The 15,446-nt window shown below is 32.5% G+C and overlaps 1 protein-coding gene across 1 annotated transcript; it reads right to left on the bottom strand.

The window, feature by feature from the left end:
• Nucleotides 1–1,522: 1,522 nt before the first annotated feature.
• On the bottom strand, nt 1,523–13,415 carry LOC126739748 (E3 ubiquitin-protein ligase MARCHF6). Its single transcript, XM_050445551.1, has 6 exons — nt 13,249–13,415; nt 12,929–13,107; nt 12,609–12,835; nt 12,262–12,549; nt 7,890–9,017; nt 1,523–2,914 (listed from the first exon to the last, which is right to left on the bottom strand). Exons 2-6 carry the CDS (start codon nt 13,066–13,068, stop codon nt 2,010–2,012), a joined length of 2,688 nt encoding a protein of 895 aa, XP_050301508.1. The 5' UTR covers nt 13,069–13,107; nt 13,249–13,415; the 3' UTR covers nt 1,523–2,009.
• Nucleotides 13,416–15,446: the final 2,031 nt, after the last annotated feature.

Here is a 15,446-nt window from a genome sequence, read left to right as displayed (position 1 = left end):
CACATTACTCAAAAGTTAAAAAATGCCTATTCAACGCTTCGTTTTTTTTTATACTCGAGTCGTCATCTTCTGCAAAAGGACATAACAATTTTGTTATGCGATTCATCGTATAACAAATAAATAATCGTATTATGCGAGGCATCGTAAAGAAATCTTTAAAAGATCTTTTTCACATACTGCTGCCAAAGCTATAAATTTATTACCGCAAACGTTACTTGGTTTTTCCTTAGCTACTTTTAACAGAAACTTTAAAAAACTTTTAATCCGTGAACAAATAGGCGACTAGCTAAAGTTGGTAGGTGATCCTGACTTCTTTGCTTATAGCGACTGTTATATAAAATTTTACTATCTTATGATTTCAAATGATCTTAGCTGATATACACCTTACTCTTACGTCACTTTTCACATATTTGTTTTACTTCTTAATTTTTACTTTAGTTTTTTTTTCTTTCTTAATTATTTTACATTAATTATAAAAATTTAGAATGTCATATGTACTGTTGTCCAATTTTGAGGGGATGTAATTGAAAATAAAAATCAGTATACCTATATATTTTTCTATTGGAATGATTTGTTGTATTCTGGAATTTAGTAAGTATTATAAAATTTTAGTTAGGTTAGAAAGTAAGAGGTACAAGCTAAATATTAATTTAATACTTTTGTGAAAATGCATATTTTGTCCTAATGAATACATTTATTATTATTAGCTATCATTTTTGTAGAAAAAATATCAATTATTTAAAAAATAAAGAGGTTAAGGGCCTTCAATTATTTTTGCAATAATCTGCTTTAGCTTCTTAACGGTTTTACCGTTTTAACAAATTTGTATTGTTGAAAAGCATTCCTTGGGATATAATAATTGACCAAAATATAGTTAATTTAGTCGAATTCTTCGCCGCTAGAAGCCTAGTTTTGACATCATGATCCAAAATCCAAAGATTTTATTTGGTTAATTTTTCTTCATGAAAAGGTAGCTAAATAACATACAAAGAAACCAGTGTTTTTTAAAATCTCGTTTCTAACCTCAAATATTGGAAAAATTAGATTAATGGATTTTTGTTGGTCAAGGATCGCTCGGTAAATTTCCTAAAACTATTAAAAATTTAGCTACAAAATAAAAAAAATGTTAAAGAGGCAATTGTGAGTCTAAAAAATATAAATCATTAAAAAATTTAATCATCAGAACATTCAAGTTGTTCTAATGAGATTAAAGGCAACTTGAACTTATTAAGTCACTTTAATATTATAGGTATAATCAAGAGTATATTATAGTCAGTTTACTGAATTCTTTTTCTGATATGGTGCAACATGTGCTGATTAGAGGTCAGAAATAAATTCTTTTTATGGAAGATACAGAAATAATTTTTATAGTACGAGAGCTTTTTGATCGTTCTTAAAATTAAATTTACCAGGCATACCTAAAAAGTCTCAAAATGTAAATTGAGTGCTTCTCAAAAACTTATTTAGAGGAATAATCATTCTTCTAAAACAGTTTTAAAGTAATTCCATGAATTAAACGAAATTTTTGCTATATACAGTTTTTATTAAATTGGCGATTTATCACAATGTCACTTAAAACAAACAATTGCTAATTTAACACAAGTTTTAGGGAAATGAGTTATAGCAGATTTTAAAAATAAAATCATTTAGTATATATATATATTTATAAATAAGGAGTTGATAGGTTTAGTCTCTAACAATACAGCAAAATTAATGTTGATATTATGTTAAAATATATATATTTACTATTAAATTATCCCTTATTAGAGTCCTTAAATTAATTTGTTTGCAAGATGAATAAGGTTCTGATCTTACCTTATTTCATAGTTGTTCACATGGAGCAAAATGATCTTAAAGAACGTAATCTTTAATATCATATAGGAGGGTTTTTAGGGAGGTTTGATTCAATTTTGTAAAAATCATTCAGTTGACACTTCAGGTGGAAGAAATTCCTTTTTATAATATATTAATATAAATAAATTATTTTTTTGTTTCAATTCATCTTAAAGTTACGTTGCGGGCGTTTGAGAGCGAGCCTTCCGATGGTCGTAATTGACCAACCGTTGGCCTACTAAATATTTATCGTTCTTAATATGCTCGTACAACTTCTTAAATTGTCTAATTTGCAATACGATTATGATATTCACTGTTGCTACGAGCAATAAAAACGGATAGAGCCTTCTGGCTATTAAATTCCTTAGTTGCAAATTGGAAACGAACAGCGGAATCACGGAATAAGCGAGTACATACGGGACAGCCAAAGCGAACCCGAAACAAACTATAACAGGCAGGGCGAGTTCCTTAAAAATCAAAGAGAGATTCATATCCCTTATGCCATCGCGATAAACTCGTTCAATTGCCGCTCTTAAAACCCAATCTGGTCCCATCATGGTGATCGCACAAGCAATCTTCGTATAAAGCACTCCCAGAGCCCAATCTTGCCATATAAACAATATCGGGGTTTGATGGATTGGCACCCTCAAAGGGATAATCACCACCAATTCCAATAATAACCCGAACAAAAGCGGGATTACCCCCAACAATAACACGCTGGCCGCGATCGTTTTCAACCCCAAATAAAACCACTGTCTCAGTCTGCCCATCATCGCGTCACGCCCTTGCGGCAACCACCCGAGTACCAAAGTGACCGCCCTGGCCGCCAACCAACACAAATACAGGCCGCATGCGGCCGTGTATAGTTCGTGGACTTTTACTTCCGTTTTGGCTTCGGTGGTGGAGATTTGGGGAGCCGGGGGCGGAGCACCCACGAGCCACAGGGCCATCACTCTACGTCCGAGCCATACTGGTACCGTTAGGGCGACCACTGAGAAGAGAACCAGGGACCAGCAGACGGTTACTAGGAGCAAGAAGAGACGTACCAGGAAGAAGGTGGGGCGTTGGTACGGTTGGTAACCTGAAAACGAAAATTGGGGTTTTTATTTTTTTCATAAAGTGGCTTTTCGGGTTTTATTAATCAATTGATCCGCGTAGTATTCTGCCTTACAAGTCAAACAAGTAGTTCAATCACTTTTTTGACGAAGATGAGTTTTTTATATCAATCAATAGCCAAGTATATTCCACATCTATCTGCGAAAACAAAAATCTAAAAAAATTACCGTTTTTCTTTTAATTGCATGTTTTGTGACTATTACTCGAATTTTTCAAAGGAAAAAAGACCCAAGTATAGAAAAAGTTATAAATAGTGACGTATCACGTGTGCTCCGTCATCATTTACAACTCAGTTTCGTAAGTCGCCTCAAATACATCAAGTGCAAACGTGCATAGACTTAGGTCCGTTTTTCCTTGTAAAATGCTCGAGCGTCACGCTTTGTGATAAGAAAAGAAAGTCCTATGTTCTCGTTCGGTCTCGGGAAACGAGCGAGGAACATCAGCTGTTTTTCACCGGAAAACATTTCGTGAGTGAAATGAACATTAAATATTTAAATATAGTATCTTGGACTGCTTGTTCTTACAGAGTAACTTGGACCTAATTAGGGGGTGGTGCAGTCGAAATCAGTTATGTCATCTCGAAATGCTGTGTGATCTCCTTTCACCGAACCAAGGATCCTGTTTTGTTTAATTACAATATAGACAATCAAATCCTCTGTAGAAGTACTTCTATTAAAGATCTAGGGGTTGTATTCGACGATAGGCTCACATTTGTGCCACATATTGAACAGACAGTGACCTCCTCGTTGAAACTTCTGGGTTTTGTCATTCGAAATAGCCGACTCTTTAACAACTCAAACTCAATAAAACTATTGTACTTTTCCTTTGTTAGATCAAGACTGGAATACCGTTCCTTGGTGTGGTGTCCTTTCTATGAATGCCATGTTGGCTACATCGAGTGTTCAGAGAAGGGTTTTAAAGTTTCTTATGTTTCGTGAGGATGGAATATATCCTGTTAGGGGACATGATCATGATCTGATGTTAGGTAGATTTAATCTGCAATCTCTGGCCATGAGAACAATTCATTTTGTAACATTCTTATGGAAGTTGGTCAATAATCAAATAAATTCTCCTCCTCTCTTGAACGATATTCTATTTCATGTACCACGATTTGCTTCCAGAGCAAATATCACTTTTGCTTTAGATCGCGCCAGAACTAACATTAGGTTTGAGGATCCCGTATATCAAATGTGCAGAATTTTTAATTCAGTATCATCAACCTGTGACATATTTGTATGCTCCATAAAGGATCTAGTTTTGTCTCTGACAAACCAACAGTTACCATAATTCCTTTTCTCTTCCTTTCTTCCCTTGTCCCATGAATCCCTTTCTTTGTTCATTCTAATGTTAATTTACATCTCCTTTAATTTTGATATATACATGATGTTACTATAATAATTTAAGTTTTCCTTATTTTTCTTTCTTTTTGTTATTTAATTTATAGTAATTTAATACTCGTTTACACTTTCAAAACATTAATTGTAGATTTTCCTGTAACTGGGCTTTGCCTGTTGGAAATAAACTGCTAAATAAATAAATAAATAAATAAATAAATAATTATTTGTGAATTAACATTTCGTATTAATATAATCAATAATCTTTGAATCTTCATGAAATCGGTTTTTTTTCAACACTCAGAAATTCGGCATCTTGTATTTAAATTATGAGAGTTTTTGTGTCAAATAAGTTATAATTTCTTTTTGCTTCAAATATTTATTAGAACGATTGATTTCTTTTTTGATATGTATTTAAGCGGATTATCAACAATTAACAATAAACACACCATTAAATAAAGAAGGATGTACAATATTTAAAACAGGGAAGACCCTTCCATGTTTATGTTTAAATTGGGTTAAAAGGCGGAAAATACAACGTTAAAATAGGTTACAGTCATCCTACTGTCAACTAGTGTCAAACCTGTCGAAAATATAGTGGCCATAAATCGATGTAGAAACATTGACCAAAAAATTGTCACAAAATTTAGATCATAAAACAAAATCGTGGAACAAAGTAGACTTCAACAGTGAATTTGTGTGTGGGTAAAAAGCCTGAAAATAGGTTGTAATTTATTTAAAGGTGTAAAGGCAAACTTAAAATAGCATAGGTCAGAAAAGATGTTAATTATGGAATTGTTAATTGTCCAGTCTCCTATGTTACAGAACGTAAGGGCTATTGAGGTTTACTTGTATATTTAAACATAAGGGGTTAATGTCGAGCTTCTTAGTAATATAGATATTTTCAAGAAAATCCAGTCAGTTGTAATTTTTGGAAGCAATCTTTTAAAGGATTTCAGAATTAGACTTTGGGCTAAAATTATGGATACTGGATCTTATCTGTTCATCAAATGCAGAAGAGGGTTTACTTAAGTGCTCAGCTATGCGTGTTTTTAAGTGTCTACAAGTACGTCCCACAATAGAATCACACTGTAGCCTGTAAATACCACTTCTTGATTATATATTAACTTTATCCTTAGTATTAACCAAAATAGACCCTAAGTTGTTTTTGGTTTTATAGGAAATTTTTAATTCTGACGGCGGTAAATAAATGAATTTATTGTCATTTTTAACATTAGTAAAAAATTTGTTTTTTCAATTTAGCTAGTTTAATTTTATTCCCAACTAGCAATTTTAGTTACGGCTACAACATTGTTTGACTATATTATTTTATTGAAGTAATAAATCGGTAACTGGTACCAAAGAAATATCTTATAAGTGTAAATAACTGCCAAGTAAAAAATAGTAGTAAGAAACACGTAATATTAACTTAATACTTGACTATATAGTAATTATTACTTTGCGGTAACTCTGATGGTAGCTAATACCGCTTAGCGACCTGACCTAATTACCTTTGCAACGTCGTTACTATAAAGTAGAAAATATTGGTCGGTGGGACGATTAAATGGGAACTTTTAAGTAAGCGCGATTACAAAGTTAAATTTCAAGTTCTTGCGACTACATAGGAACATCAAAATATTACCACGCAGTAATACACTTTGAAGTAATATTATCAGTAACAAGACCGAAATAGTTACCCTTATTTCTTCTTTAAAATAATATTTACCACCTTGGCTATTAAAGCAAATTACCTTTAAGTAATTATTTCTACTATGTACTAAAATATACTTTATAGTAGCATTTTTTTGAAATAATTTACTTATTCCTAAGTCATTTTTACTTTGAAGTAACAAGAGAAACTTTTTGGTAACTCTAACAACAATTCGCCCTATTTTTTTTATTATTTGACTCCATTTTGTGAAAAGGTATTGCACGATTTTATGAATTTTCTAAAATCGGAATACTTTTACATTTTATGCAATTGTTATTAAATTATAGACTTCTTATATTCATAGGAGTAAAGAGGAGTGAAAAAAATTATCTACCTTCTTTAAAAAAATAAATTTAAAGATTTAGACTTGGTATATTTTTTTGTTAAAAGTCATTATTTTAATGAGGCGTTCTTTATTTTCGTCCTATATTGGCTATGTTTAACAGTAAAAATTGGCTTCGTTTACATTTTTCCACTCCGGTAAGCGATAATATCCGCTATATTAAATACAATATGAAGTAGATTAACCCCGATACAACGTCATCACTTAGAATAAAGACGGACATATAAAATTATTTGTGTTGACAAAGAAAGAGAATCAAAATGTTTGCATAATATTGTCTCAGTAACTTCTTAGTAACTAGCACTGCACAATTACTACTTTATGACATCCCGAAAACCACTATGGGACGTTAAAAAGAAGTTCCCGGGACGATAGAATTACGCATTTGATACAGCAAAATCATTCCCAATTTTGGTAAAAAAGTGGTAACCGAACGGTACCTAAACGGTTCCCGCGACTAGTAACCACAACTTTAAAGTATTCTTTATAGTCGCGATTACGTAGCTGTTGTCAAAAATGCTAGTTGGGTTGATTAAAGTATTAATTAGGTTAGAATCATAGTTGTTGTTGTAAGCAATTTGTTTAAGAATATTTATTTCGTTTTGAAATTTAAGAGATGGGGAGGAATGTTTAGAACACGATGAATGTTACAGTTAAAAGCAGCCATTTTGTGTTGATGGAGGTGGGAATGATTTCAAATTATGTGGTCTGTTTAAGGAGGTTTCCAATATATTGAAAATTCTTACACAACAAAGAAGCAAAGGCAATCGTCAACGTATCTACACCAATTCAAATATATTTGTTCTTGTCAGTTATTATAAAATTTGATTCTAAATCCAAGCCATCTGGCTGTTGGCAAAACTTACTATTGAATAGGAAAAAATCTAGAGGAAGGCAATGGCTAAGTAATGTTATTAAGGAAATAAGATTATTGCTATTAATTTTGTCCTTTAAGATGTTTTTAATAATATTTACACTTTCAGATTTAGGTACTGTCGTAAAAAAGATTAGTTACATCAAAAGAAACCAACAGATAACTATTAGGAAATTGCAAGTTTGTTTGTTTACTTACCAGATCAGTAAAATTTTTAATACCAAATTTAGGGCAAAAAGCTATTTAGATATTAGTTATAAACGGAAGGATAAAGTTGGATAAAAAGGAAATGGGCATGTTGGTAAAACTAACCACTAGTCTTATTGGAATGTCAATTTTATGTAAGTTAGGTAAACAGTAAAGGCGTGGAGTTGTATGACGGTATACGGAGCATTGTATTCTTCTATAAATTGATCAGACGGGAACTTTTTATTTATAAAGATATAAAGGATTTCGATATATACAGCGCTTTTTCCATAATGACTAAGCAATTTCCCCTTAGATTTGGGAAAGGGAAAAACTTTTTGCGGCTTAAGAAAAGACGAAAAAAAAATCATTTTTCTCCAAACTTTATTTACTATAAATGCGGCGTTCTCGCTAAGCACGGCAGAATATATCCCTAATGATACATTGTGAGTCAAAAGGTAATCCTTAGATAAGAATTTAAGTAAAACTTACCAGTAGGAGTCTCCATCATAAACAATGCCTGATGCACCGCCGCCAAATTGCCTCCATCTTGTCCTAAAGCGTCTTCCTGCCTCTCCGCATTATTGTCATTCTCATTAACTTCCTCGTTCTGATCCCCCAATAAATACGAATGCAAATTCAACACCCAAGCGATTATTTTGCACCACCATCTGACAAAAGCCTTTAGCCACACCCTGGTATGGGATTGTTCCAAAAGGGCCGGCAAGATCACTTGGAGCAACAGCAGCTCCAAACTGAGTTCGTTCACTTGGCTTTCATTGTTTAAGGAAACAGTATAAGGTAAGAATGTGGGCAACAGCATTTTTATTATTCGTATGGGAAGCCATAACATTAGCAGTACTGCACTGCCAAAAATCACTGCTGAAACAATTAGTTTTCTGATGTGTTCCAATATAGGAAGATGGATCATTTCTTGTATGGGACTAAAGTCTGGATCGTTAAAGTTTCTCATGAACCATAAAACACCAGGACGCACAATTTCCCTTAATAAAAGAATGAATGAGGCAAAGTAGTAAACATATACAAGTCCAACAAGCCAATGTAAAAATATGGAAGTTCCCGGGGCCGCCCTGAAGCTTTGTTCACGATCTTTTAGAGTCGCTTCGAACATATTTAGAGAGCAAATGTCCAACCACCATCCACACACTAGTGGAATAATTCCGATCTCAATTACTGCCAGCATGGACACTTTTACCACCACATAACACAGACCCAAAATTCTTTTGGCGGTAAACAACCCGAGAAACCCGGAGGTTCGGTGTAAAATTAAAAATAAAAGGCCAACAGTATTGTAGCCTACCAATGTGGTTAATAGCCCTTCGAAATGGCTTTCGGAAGCGTATTCTTGCAAGTTGAATAGGTTTAAGGTGAGGACGCCCATGTGGTAAGGCGCGTAAGCGAAAATTATAATAAAAAGGGTATTTAGGCTAATGACCCAGAAGACATGCTCTAGAAACATTAAAGAACCATCCAAGCCAAGCAGCCTTTCCCAAGTTATTTCCTCCACTGCTCTGTCCCATTCCATGGGGATCCAATTATTGTCTTCTCCCAGGTTACCTTCTTGTTCTGGCTGCTCTTGGTTTTCTTGATTTTGTTCAGCTGAAATAATTTAAAATCAAATCAAAATCATTTATTACCAAACAATTAAAATAATTATGTAAAATTACTGAACATAAAATGTATTATATATTTTTCCCTTCATCATACTTTGAGGCAAAAGGTATTACCCTGTGATTTTAAAAACCAAATGTGTAACATAAACATCAATGTGGAATAATCCTAAAAAATAAAAATCATGGCAAGGCAATGGCAAGGAAGGAAAGCCGTGGAGGAAAGAACCGCAAAATCAATGCTTTTAAAAAATAAGTATTATCAATTTATCAAATCAGCATGAACACATTACAAATTAATTCCTGTATAAATAATAAAATATAGAGACTAACTAATTCAAACATATCAGTTCAAAATATCAAAAACTCTAACATAAAACTTTTTTAATTTATGATAGGTTTTTAGAAAGTAGATAGAATAAGTTTTTTACAAAATTTGGCAAATTACATTATGGTTAATGCATCTAATTTGATCAGTGTTGAGGTACTAAAATGCTCATTTCAATATTTCTTGTGTTAGGCTTGTGATTAGATCTAGAAAATTGAGTCCTCAGATACAGGGATTGTCCTGATTTTAGAATTTTTTAAATAAAATTTTACATGGGAGATCTCCTATGATTACTCATATTTAATATCTGATGATGTTTTAAAAATGGGGTTATATGTATCCTGAAAGGGTTATTATACGAAAATCTCATACAACTGTTCTGTATTTGTTGAATTTTTCTAGAAATATCAAATTAAACTATCAGAATAAACTCTATAGCCGTAGAGTTACCCAGGTAGTAGTTAGTTTTATTATGTTATGATTCTCAAATGCAAGTTAAGAATCAAATAATATACCTAAAATTTTAGCTTGCCTGACAAAAAGAATTATGTTGTTAGATATTTTATTAATGATATTATTTTTAATATTTGCATTCAAACTATCCTTTCCAAAGAAGATACCAAGCTGTTGGTCGGATTTAATTATAAATTGGGACCTTTACAAAATGACACAATGCTCCAAATAGCATAATTTAACTTAGTGTCAATATCTTGAAGACCCAATTATGAAAACGGGATATATATTTGTGAGTCATCAGCACATTGCGTTTTTTTGAGTTTTGAATCTATTTAATCACATCAGGAACATAAACTGAAAATAACAATAGCCTCATTATTGAGTCTTGTGGACACCTATTTTTCAAGTCATAAAATCAAACTGCTGGCCATATGTACCATTACCACTGATTAATATAGAAAGAGATTTATTATTTAAGTAAGCTTCAAAAGAGTGAGCTGAGAAACCAATATAATTGAATTTAGTCAAAATCATAGTATAAGTCAATGGTATCAATGCCTTGCTGAAATCTAGCACAGCGATGCAGGTAGTCAATTTCTTTTTTTCATTGCTTCTGATATCATTGACCATATTTACCAGACTTGGTATAGTGCTGTAGTTTTTCCTTAAGCCTAACTGAGATGATGGAATTATCTTATTGGTATCTACAAATTCTTTTACTTAGTGGAAAATGTATTTTTTTTAAATTTTAGACAGCCTGACAATAACGTATTAGCTTAAGCCTTTAAAATCTTTTAATTTTTAATTTTGCAAATAGGTTTAATAGTAGCTTTCTTCCATAATTTTGAGTAACTATTGTCTAATATCCAGGAGTTAATTATATGTGTAAGTGGATGCAGTAAGGCAGAAATTTTTAAGTAGCTTAGATAGAACGTCCATCTGCAACCACTATGTTAGAGTTAATGCCTACAATTATCTTCTTAAGTTGCTGTTCATCAGCTATCCTTAAATTAAATGAAATATTTGTCAGTTTATTATTGCATTCAAAAAATAGGCATTTATTAAATTTGCGATTTTTTAATTTGTTGGATAGATCAAAAGACTTATTATTGCACAATTGAAGTTCCCTGTTATTTTTGCAAAACATCTGGTTATTGTTATTCTCTGAAATTGAATTAAAAAAATATCTTTTTCTCTGATAAATACACTATTATAATTTCACAATTGTTTATAATAATTAAAAATTGGAAGAGTTTTATTGTCTTGTCAACATTGTCCCAAAAAATAAATGATGCATTTTCTTAGAATAAGAGTTAATATTTATATTTATATAAGTGAATATTTATGCCAGAATAATATCTATATTTAATGTATGTGAGAATCACTTTTTTAGAAAAATTCAAAATAGCAAAAACAAGATTATGATCAGTAATTGAATTTAGCATAAGTACAGGGTGAGATATATAACATCAATGAATGTTGAAGTTTGTTTTACTTAATATATTTATTCTATTTGGTTGATTGATTATATGATCAAAAATATTAAAAAGTGTAAGAAATTTAGTTTTCTGTGCAGTTGTACTCAACAAATTAATATTAATGTCCCATGTAAATAACATTACCATAAGATGATATAGTAGCCATAAAAAGATCTTCCAAAAACTATAAATTAATTAAAACTAGAAGAGGTACTTACTATATCAGTAATACTGAAATCTCTCAATAAATTACAATAATTTCAAACCTGACTATCTAAAAAGTTATACATTTTTAACATAAAATAAACCACACAACCACCTTTTCCAACCCTTATTAAATTGAAGCAAAAATTACGACTAATTTGTAATAGTTATTGGTTGTTTTTGTACTTTTGTTATTGTTTGTTTTTATTTGAAAGAGAACAATAAGTAAACATATTGTTTTACAACCAAGAACGGCAATTGATTTCCTGAAAAGGTCCATATCTTATGAATGATAGATAATACTTTATAAATATTATTGGGACGGATTTGTTATAAAACTTATAACAAATTCCTAGGTCAAGTGTTAGTATTAATATTTATTATAGCAGTATAGTATTATTTATTTTTTAGTATAGGTTAAATATTATTAATTATTATTACTTAATGATTTTCTGTATTTCTGTATATTAGGTATGTTATTATGTATTACTGTTGTAAATTTAAAAAATTAACAGAATTGTAATTGGGCTTTGCCTGTTTATAAACAAATAAATAAATAAAACAAATCATCATTTGATCATCATCATTTTTCAAAGATTCATCTGTTGGAAACATTGATGGGTTAACAGGTTTTGGTACAGACATAGTCAATTTGTATATTATAACTCTAATAAATCCAGTCTGTCCTCAGAGCTTATAATAAAAAGCTTATAAATATTTCACAATCTTCATTAATAAATAAAGCAAACAAAGTAATTTTAACTAACCTTCTTCATTATTAGGAACCCCATTATCTTCTTCAATGTCTTGCAGTTCTTCCAATATAATATTCTGATTATTAAGCATCCTTGGTGGATTATCTAGCCCTGCACCAATTTCCTCTCTCAACAACCAGTCTGGACCTCCTCCATGTAAAATTTGCTCTCTTAACCACACCAGGCCAGCAAAAGCAAACAAAGTACAACAAACAACAAAACACCCCTGAAAGATATCAGCAGCCAAGTTTTCATTTGATAACATTTCAAATGGCAGAGTCAGTATTGCATCTATGGTTCCTGGATGGGTAAAATATTATGTTAGCAAAAAAAAAAAACTAATTAATGCACATGAATACCTGCAAATAGAGCCCTATATATTCTGCAAGCTGTTAAAGGTACAATTCCAAGCCAAGCAATTGCAACTAAAGTGTAGTGCATCCAATATTTAACAGCTGTTGCTACAGACGACAGCAGTCCAGATATTAAATCCTTGACTGGCAGACGTCTGGGCATATCTGGAGAATAAATAGGGGTAAAAGAGAATTTGTGGCCACATAGTTCACAATACTCTTTCCTAGAATATCTGCAATGGAGAAAATGGGACACATATAGGCACAGAGAGCATACAATAAAGAAAAATTCATAGTGAAAAATTAGCTTAATTCTTAGTTTATACCTCATCCACTGTACAAGACACTCTTGATGTATCCATTTAATGCTTCCAGTGCAAATACAAGGGTGAAACAGGGGGCGATCTGTGCCTCCTTCAGAGCGGCACACTCTACAAATATCTCCATTTGATAATTCTTCAGCCATAGTGGTGAATTGTTTCGTAGCCTTCACAGGATTCTCGTGCTGCAGGTTTAATTTTTAATGAATTTTTCGGATAAGATTGAGCTTAGAAATCAGGTAGGGATACAATTAATATGGTTACTGGTGTAGACCAAATATAGTGGATTTTTGTAATAATAAATTTGCCAAATTTAAAATACTTACCAACTACAAGTTTGGAATGTACTTCATATCGCCAATAAATAATTGAAAAATTGAAAATATCACACAGTCAGAAAAAAATGAAGATTCACAAAAATTACCCTTTTTCTTATTTTTGTGTTTGTGTCATTACTGATTGCAGACGCAAGTCAGATGTCATTCATAATTGACCTGTCAATGTCACTCTTAACATTTGGGAGTGCTTAATGATGCAACAATCAATATTTTTCATTTCATTTCAAATAATTTTTTGTTTTGTGTTTGGAACTTACCTGTGTAAAGTTCAATCGTTATTATATGCTGAGAACTTTCGTTCTCTATATTTCACTCTCTGCAGCACACGTTTAAAGAAGTTAAATCCGTCCCTGGTCTTGGCTGCTGCTACGTAGCACAGGCCATACGGCCGTGTGTGTACTTGAGCGACTTCTGACCATTACAGTTTAAAGTTGTAGCGGGAAAATAAAGAAAAGCAAGTTCTAACGGCAAAAGGGATTTTTAGAGACGGAGTAATCACTTTACACGAATCTCTCAGCATGTAATTACTAGGTAACTTCGTTTGATTGGTAATTACATCGCTTTAGTGCTTCGTTCTGTAGAGTACTTTGACCGTGTAGATATTTAAAGCAAATCTGAGAAATGCTTTCCTTTGATACCGTTATTTATTTATTATTCATATATGGGTGAGTATTTTCACAAAGCTGCAAAGACTAAACAGAAAAACCACATAATAGATCCATAGAGAAATTTATTCAAAGGATTTTGAATAAATTTCGACGAACATTGAAGGAATTTTGCTACCAGGTATACATTGTATATCAAAAATAAACAACACATTCTACGTTAAATTCTAATATTTAATGCATCTTATTAGCAAATTAAATATTAAGAAAAGATAAAAATGTGTAAATATTTATTAAAAACTGATGCGTTACTTTTTCAACAACGTCAATTCAACAATGGCATTAGCGAAATGCATTTATTCAAATGCAAAATGAAAAATAGAATGGAAAGTTTGATTAGTGCAGTCATACAGCAAAATGAGGCGTGCCGATATTATTATTGTTATTGTTCGGGACAGTATTATTTTCCCCTAATTTCATAATTAGTTTAAGTGTAGTGGCAACAGCACTCATCTGTCAATCTATTTATAATTACGCGCTGTTATTTCCTCGCTCCCCGGACAATAAGTTAGTCGTCTATTGTCATCGATTCGGTAACGATTAAGTAACGTCGCGCGGCCGGCGTGTTTTGGCCCTCTGTAATCGTGCGGTTACTGATGTACATTTTACGTTTAATGTTTGTTAAATACTCCCGATAACTGTGTAAGAAGTGTCTATTTGTTTTCTTTATCATTTATAACTCAAGTATGAATAAATTACGTTCTGAGTTCGAGGAATTCGTAGTTTATCATTTGCCCTGTATTCGAGTATTTTGAGTGGGTAAAGCAGCTAAGACGGGTAGTTTTAGCTAGCCCCCACATTTTGGCGACCGTGACAGGACCTCGGCTTACAGTGGCAAATCGACGCTTGAGTATTCACAGTTAAGAGTACGGATAAGTTCGTTTGAATTTTGAATCAAGATTCTGTATATTGGGAAGTATTGTTTTTTGGTTAATCACATATCCTGTGGGACGTGGTTTTGACTAGTTACCATGGATCAGGAACTAGAAGCTCAGAAAAAGACTCGAAAAGTTTACCGTGGATCTTTCACGAGAACAGCCAATGAACTCGCGAATTTGTTAGATGGCCCCCGTTCGGAGGAAAATAATGAGGCTATTCGTGTTTTATGGGAGACTTTAAAACCGAAAGCAGAAGATTTGAAAGTGCGGGATAGTGCGATTTTTAAGAGTTTATTAGAGGACGCATCGGAAGAGGAACTTTCTACCGAGGTGGACAGTTGTGATATGTATATCAAACGGTTTTGTGAACTGAACCTAAGGTGTGAAAAACTTTTCGTGGATGCCGATTTAGAGTTTAGTACCCGTATTGTGCCTAGTGTAAATTCGATGACAGGAGAAAGTCAAGGTAAGCGAAAGTTTAAATTACCTCGCATCGAGTTAAAACCTTATGATGGTAGTGTTCAGGGGTGGTTGTCTTTCTGGAGCCAGTTCCAGAAAATCCATAGTGACTCTGACATTGATGACCATGACAAAATCGAGTATTTGTGGCAGACGACAATCCCAGGAAGTCGAGCAAGACAGC

The sequence above is a fragment of the Anthonomus grandis genome, chromosome 1, assembly GCF_022605725.1.
Source record: "Anthonomus grandis grandis chromosome 1, icAntGran1.3, whole genome shotgun sequence".
NCBI lineage: Eukaryota > Metazoa > Arthropoda > Insecta > Coleoptera > Curculionidae > Anthonomus > Anthonomus grandis.
The sequence above is the reverse complement of the archived record's forward strand: the minus strand, read 5'-3'. Positions and strand labels throughout refer to the sequence as shown.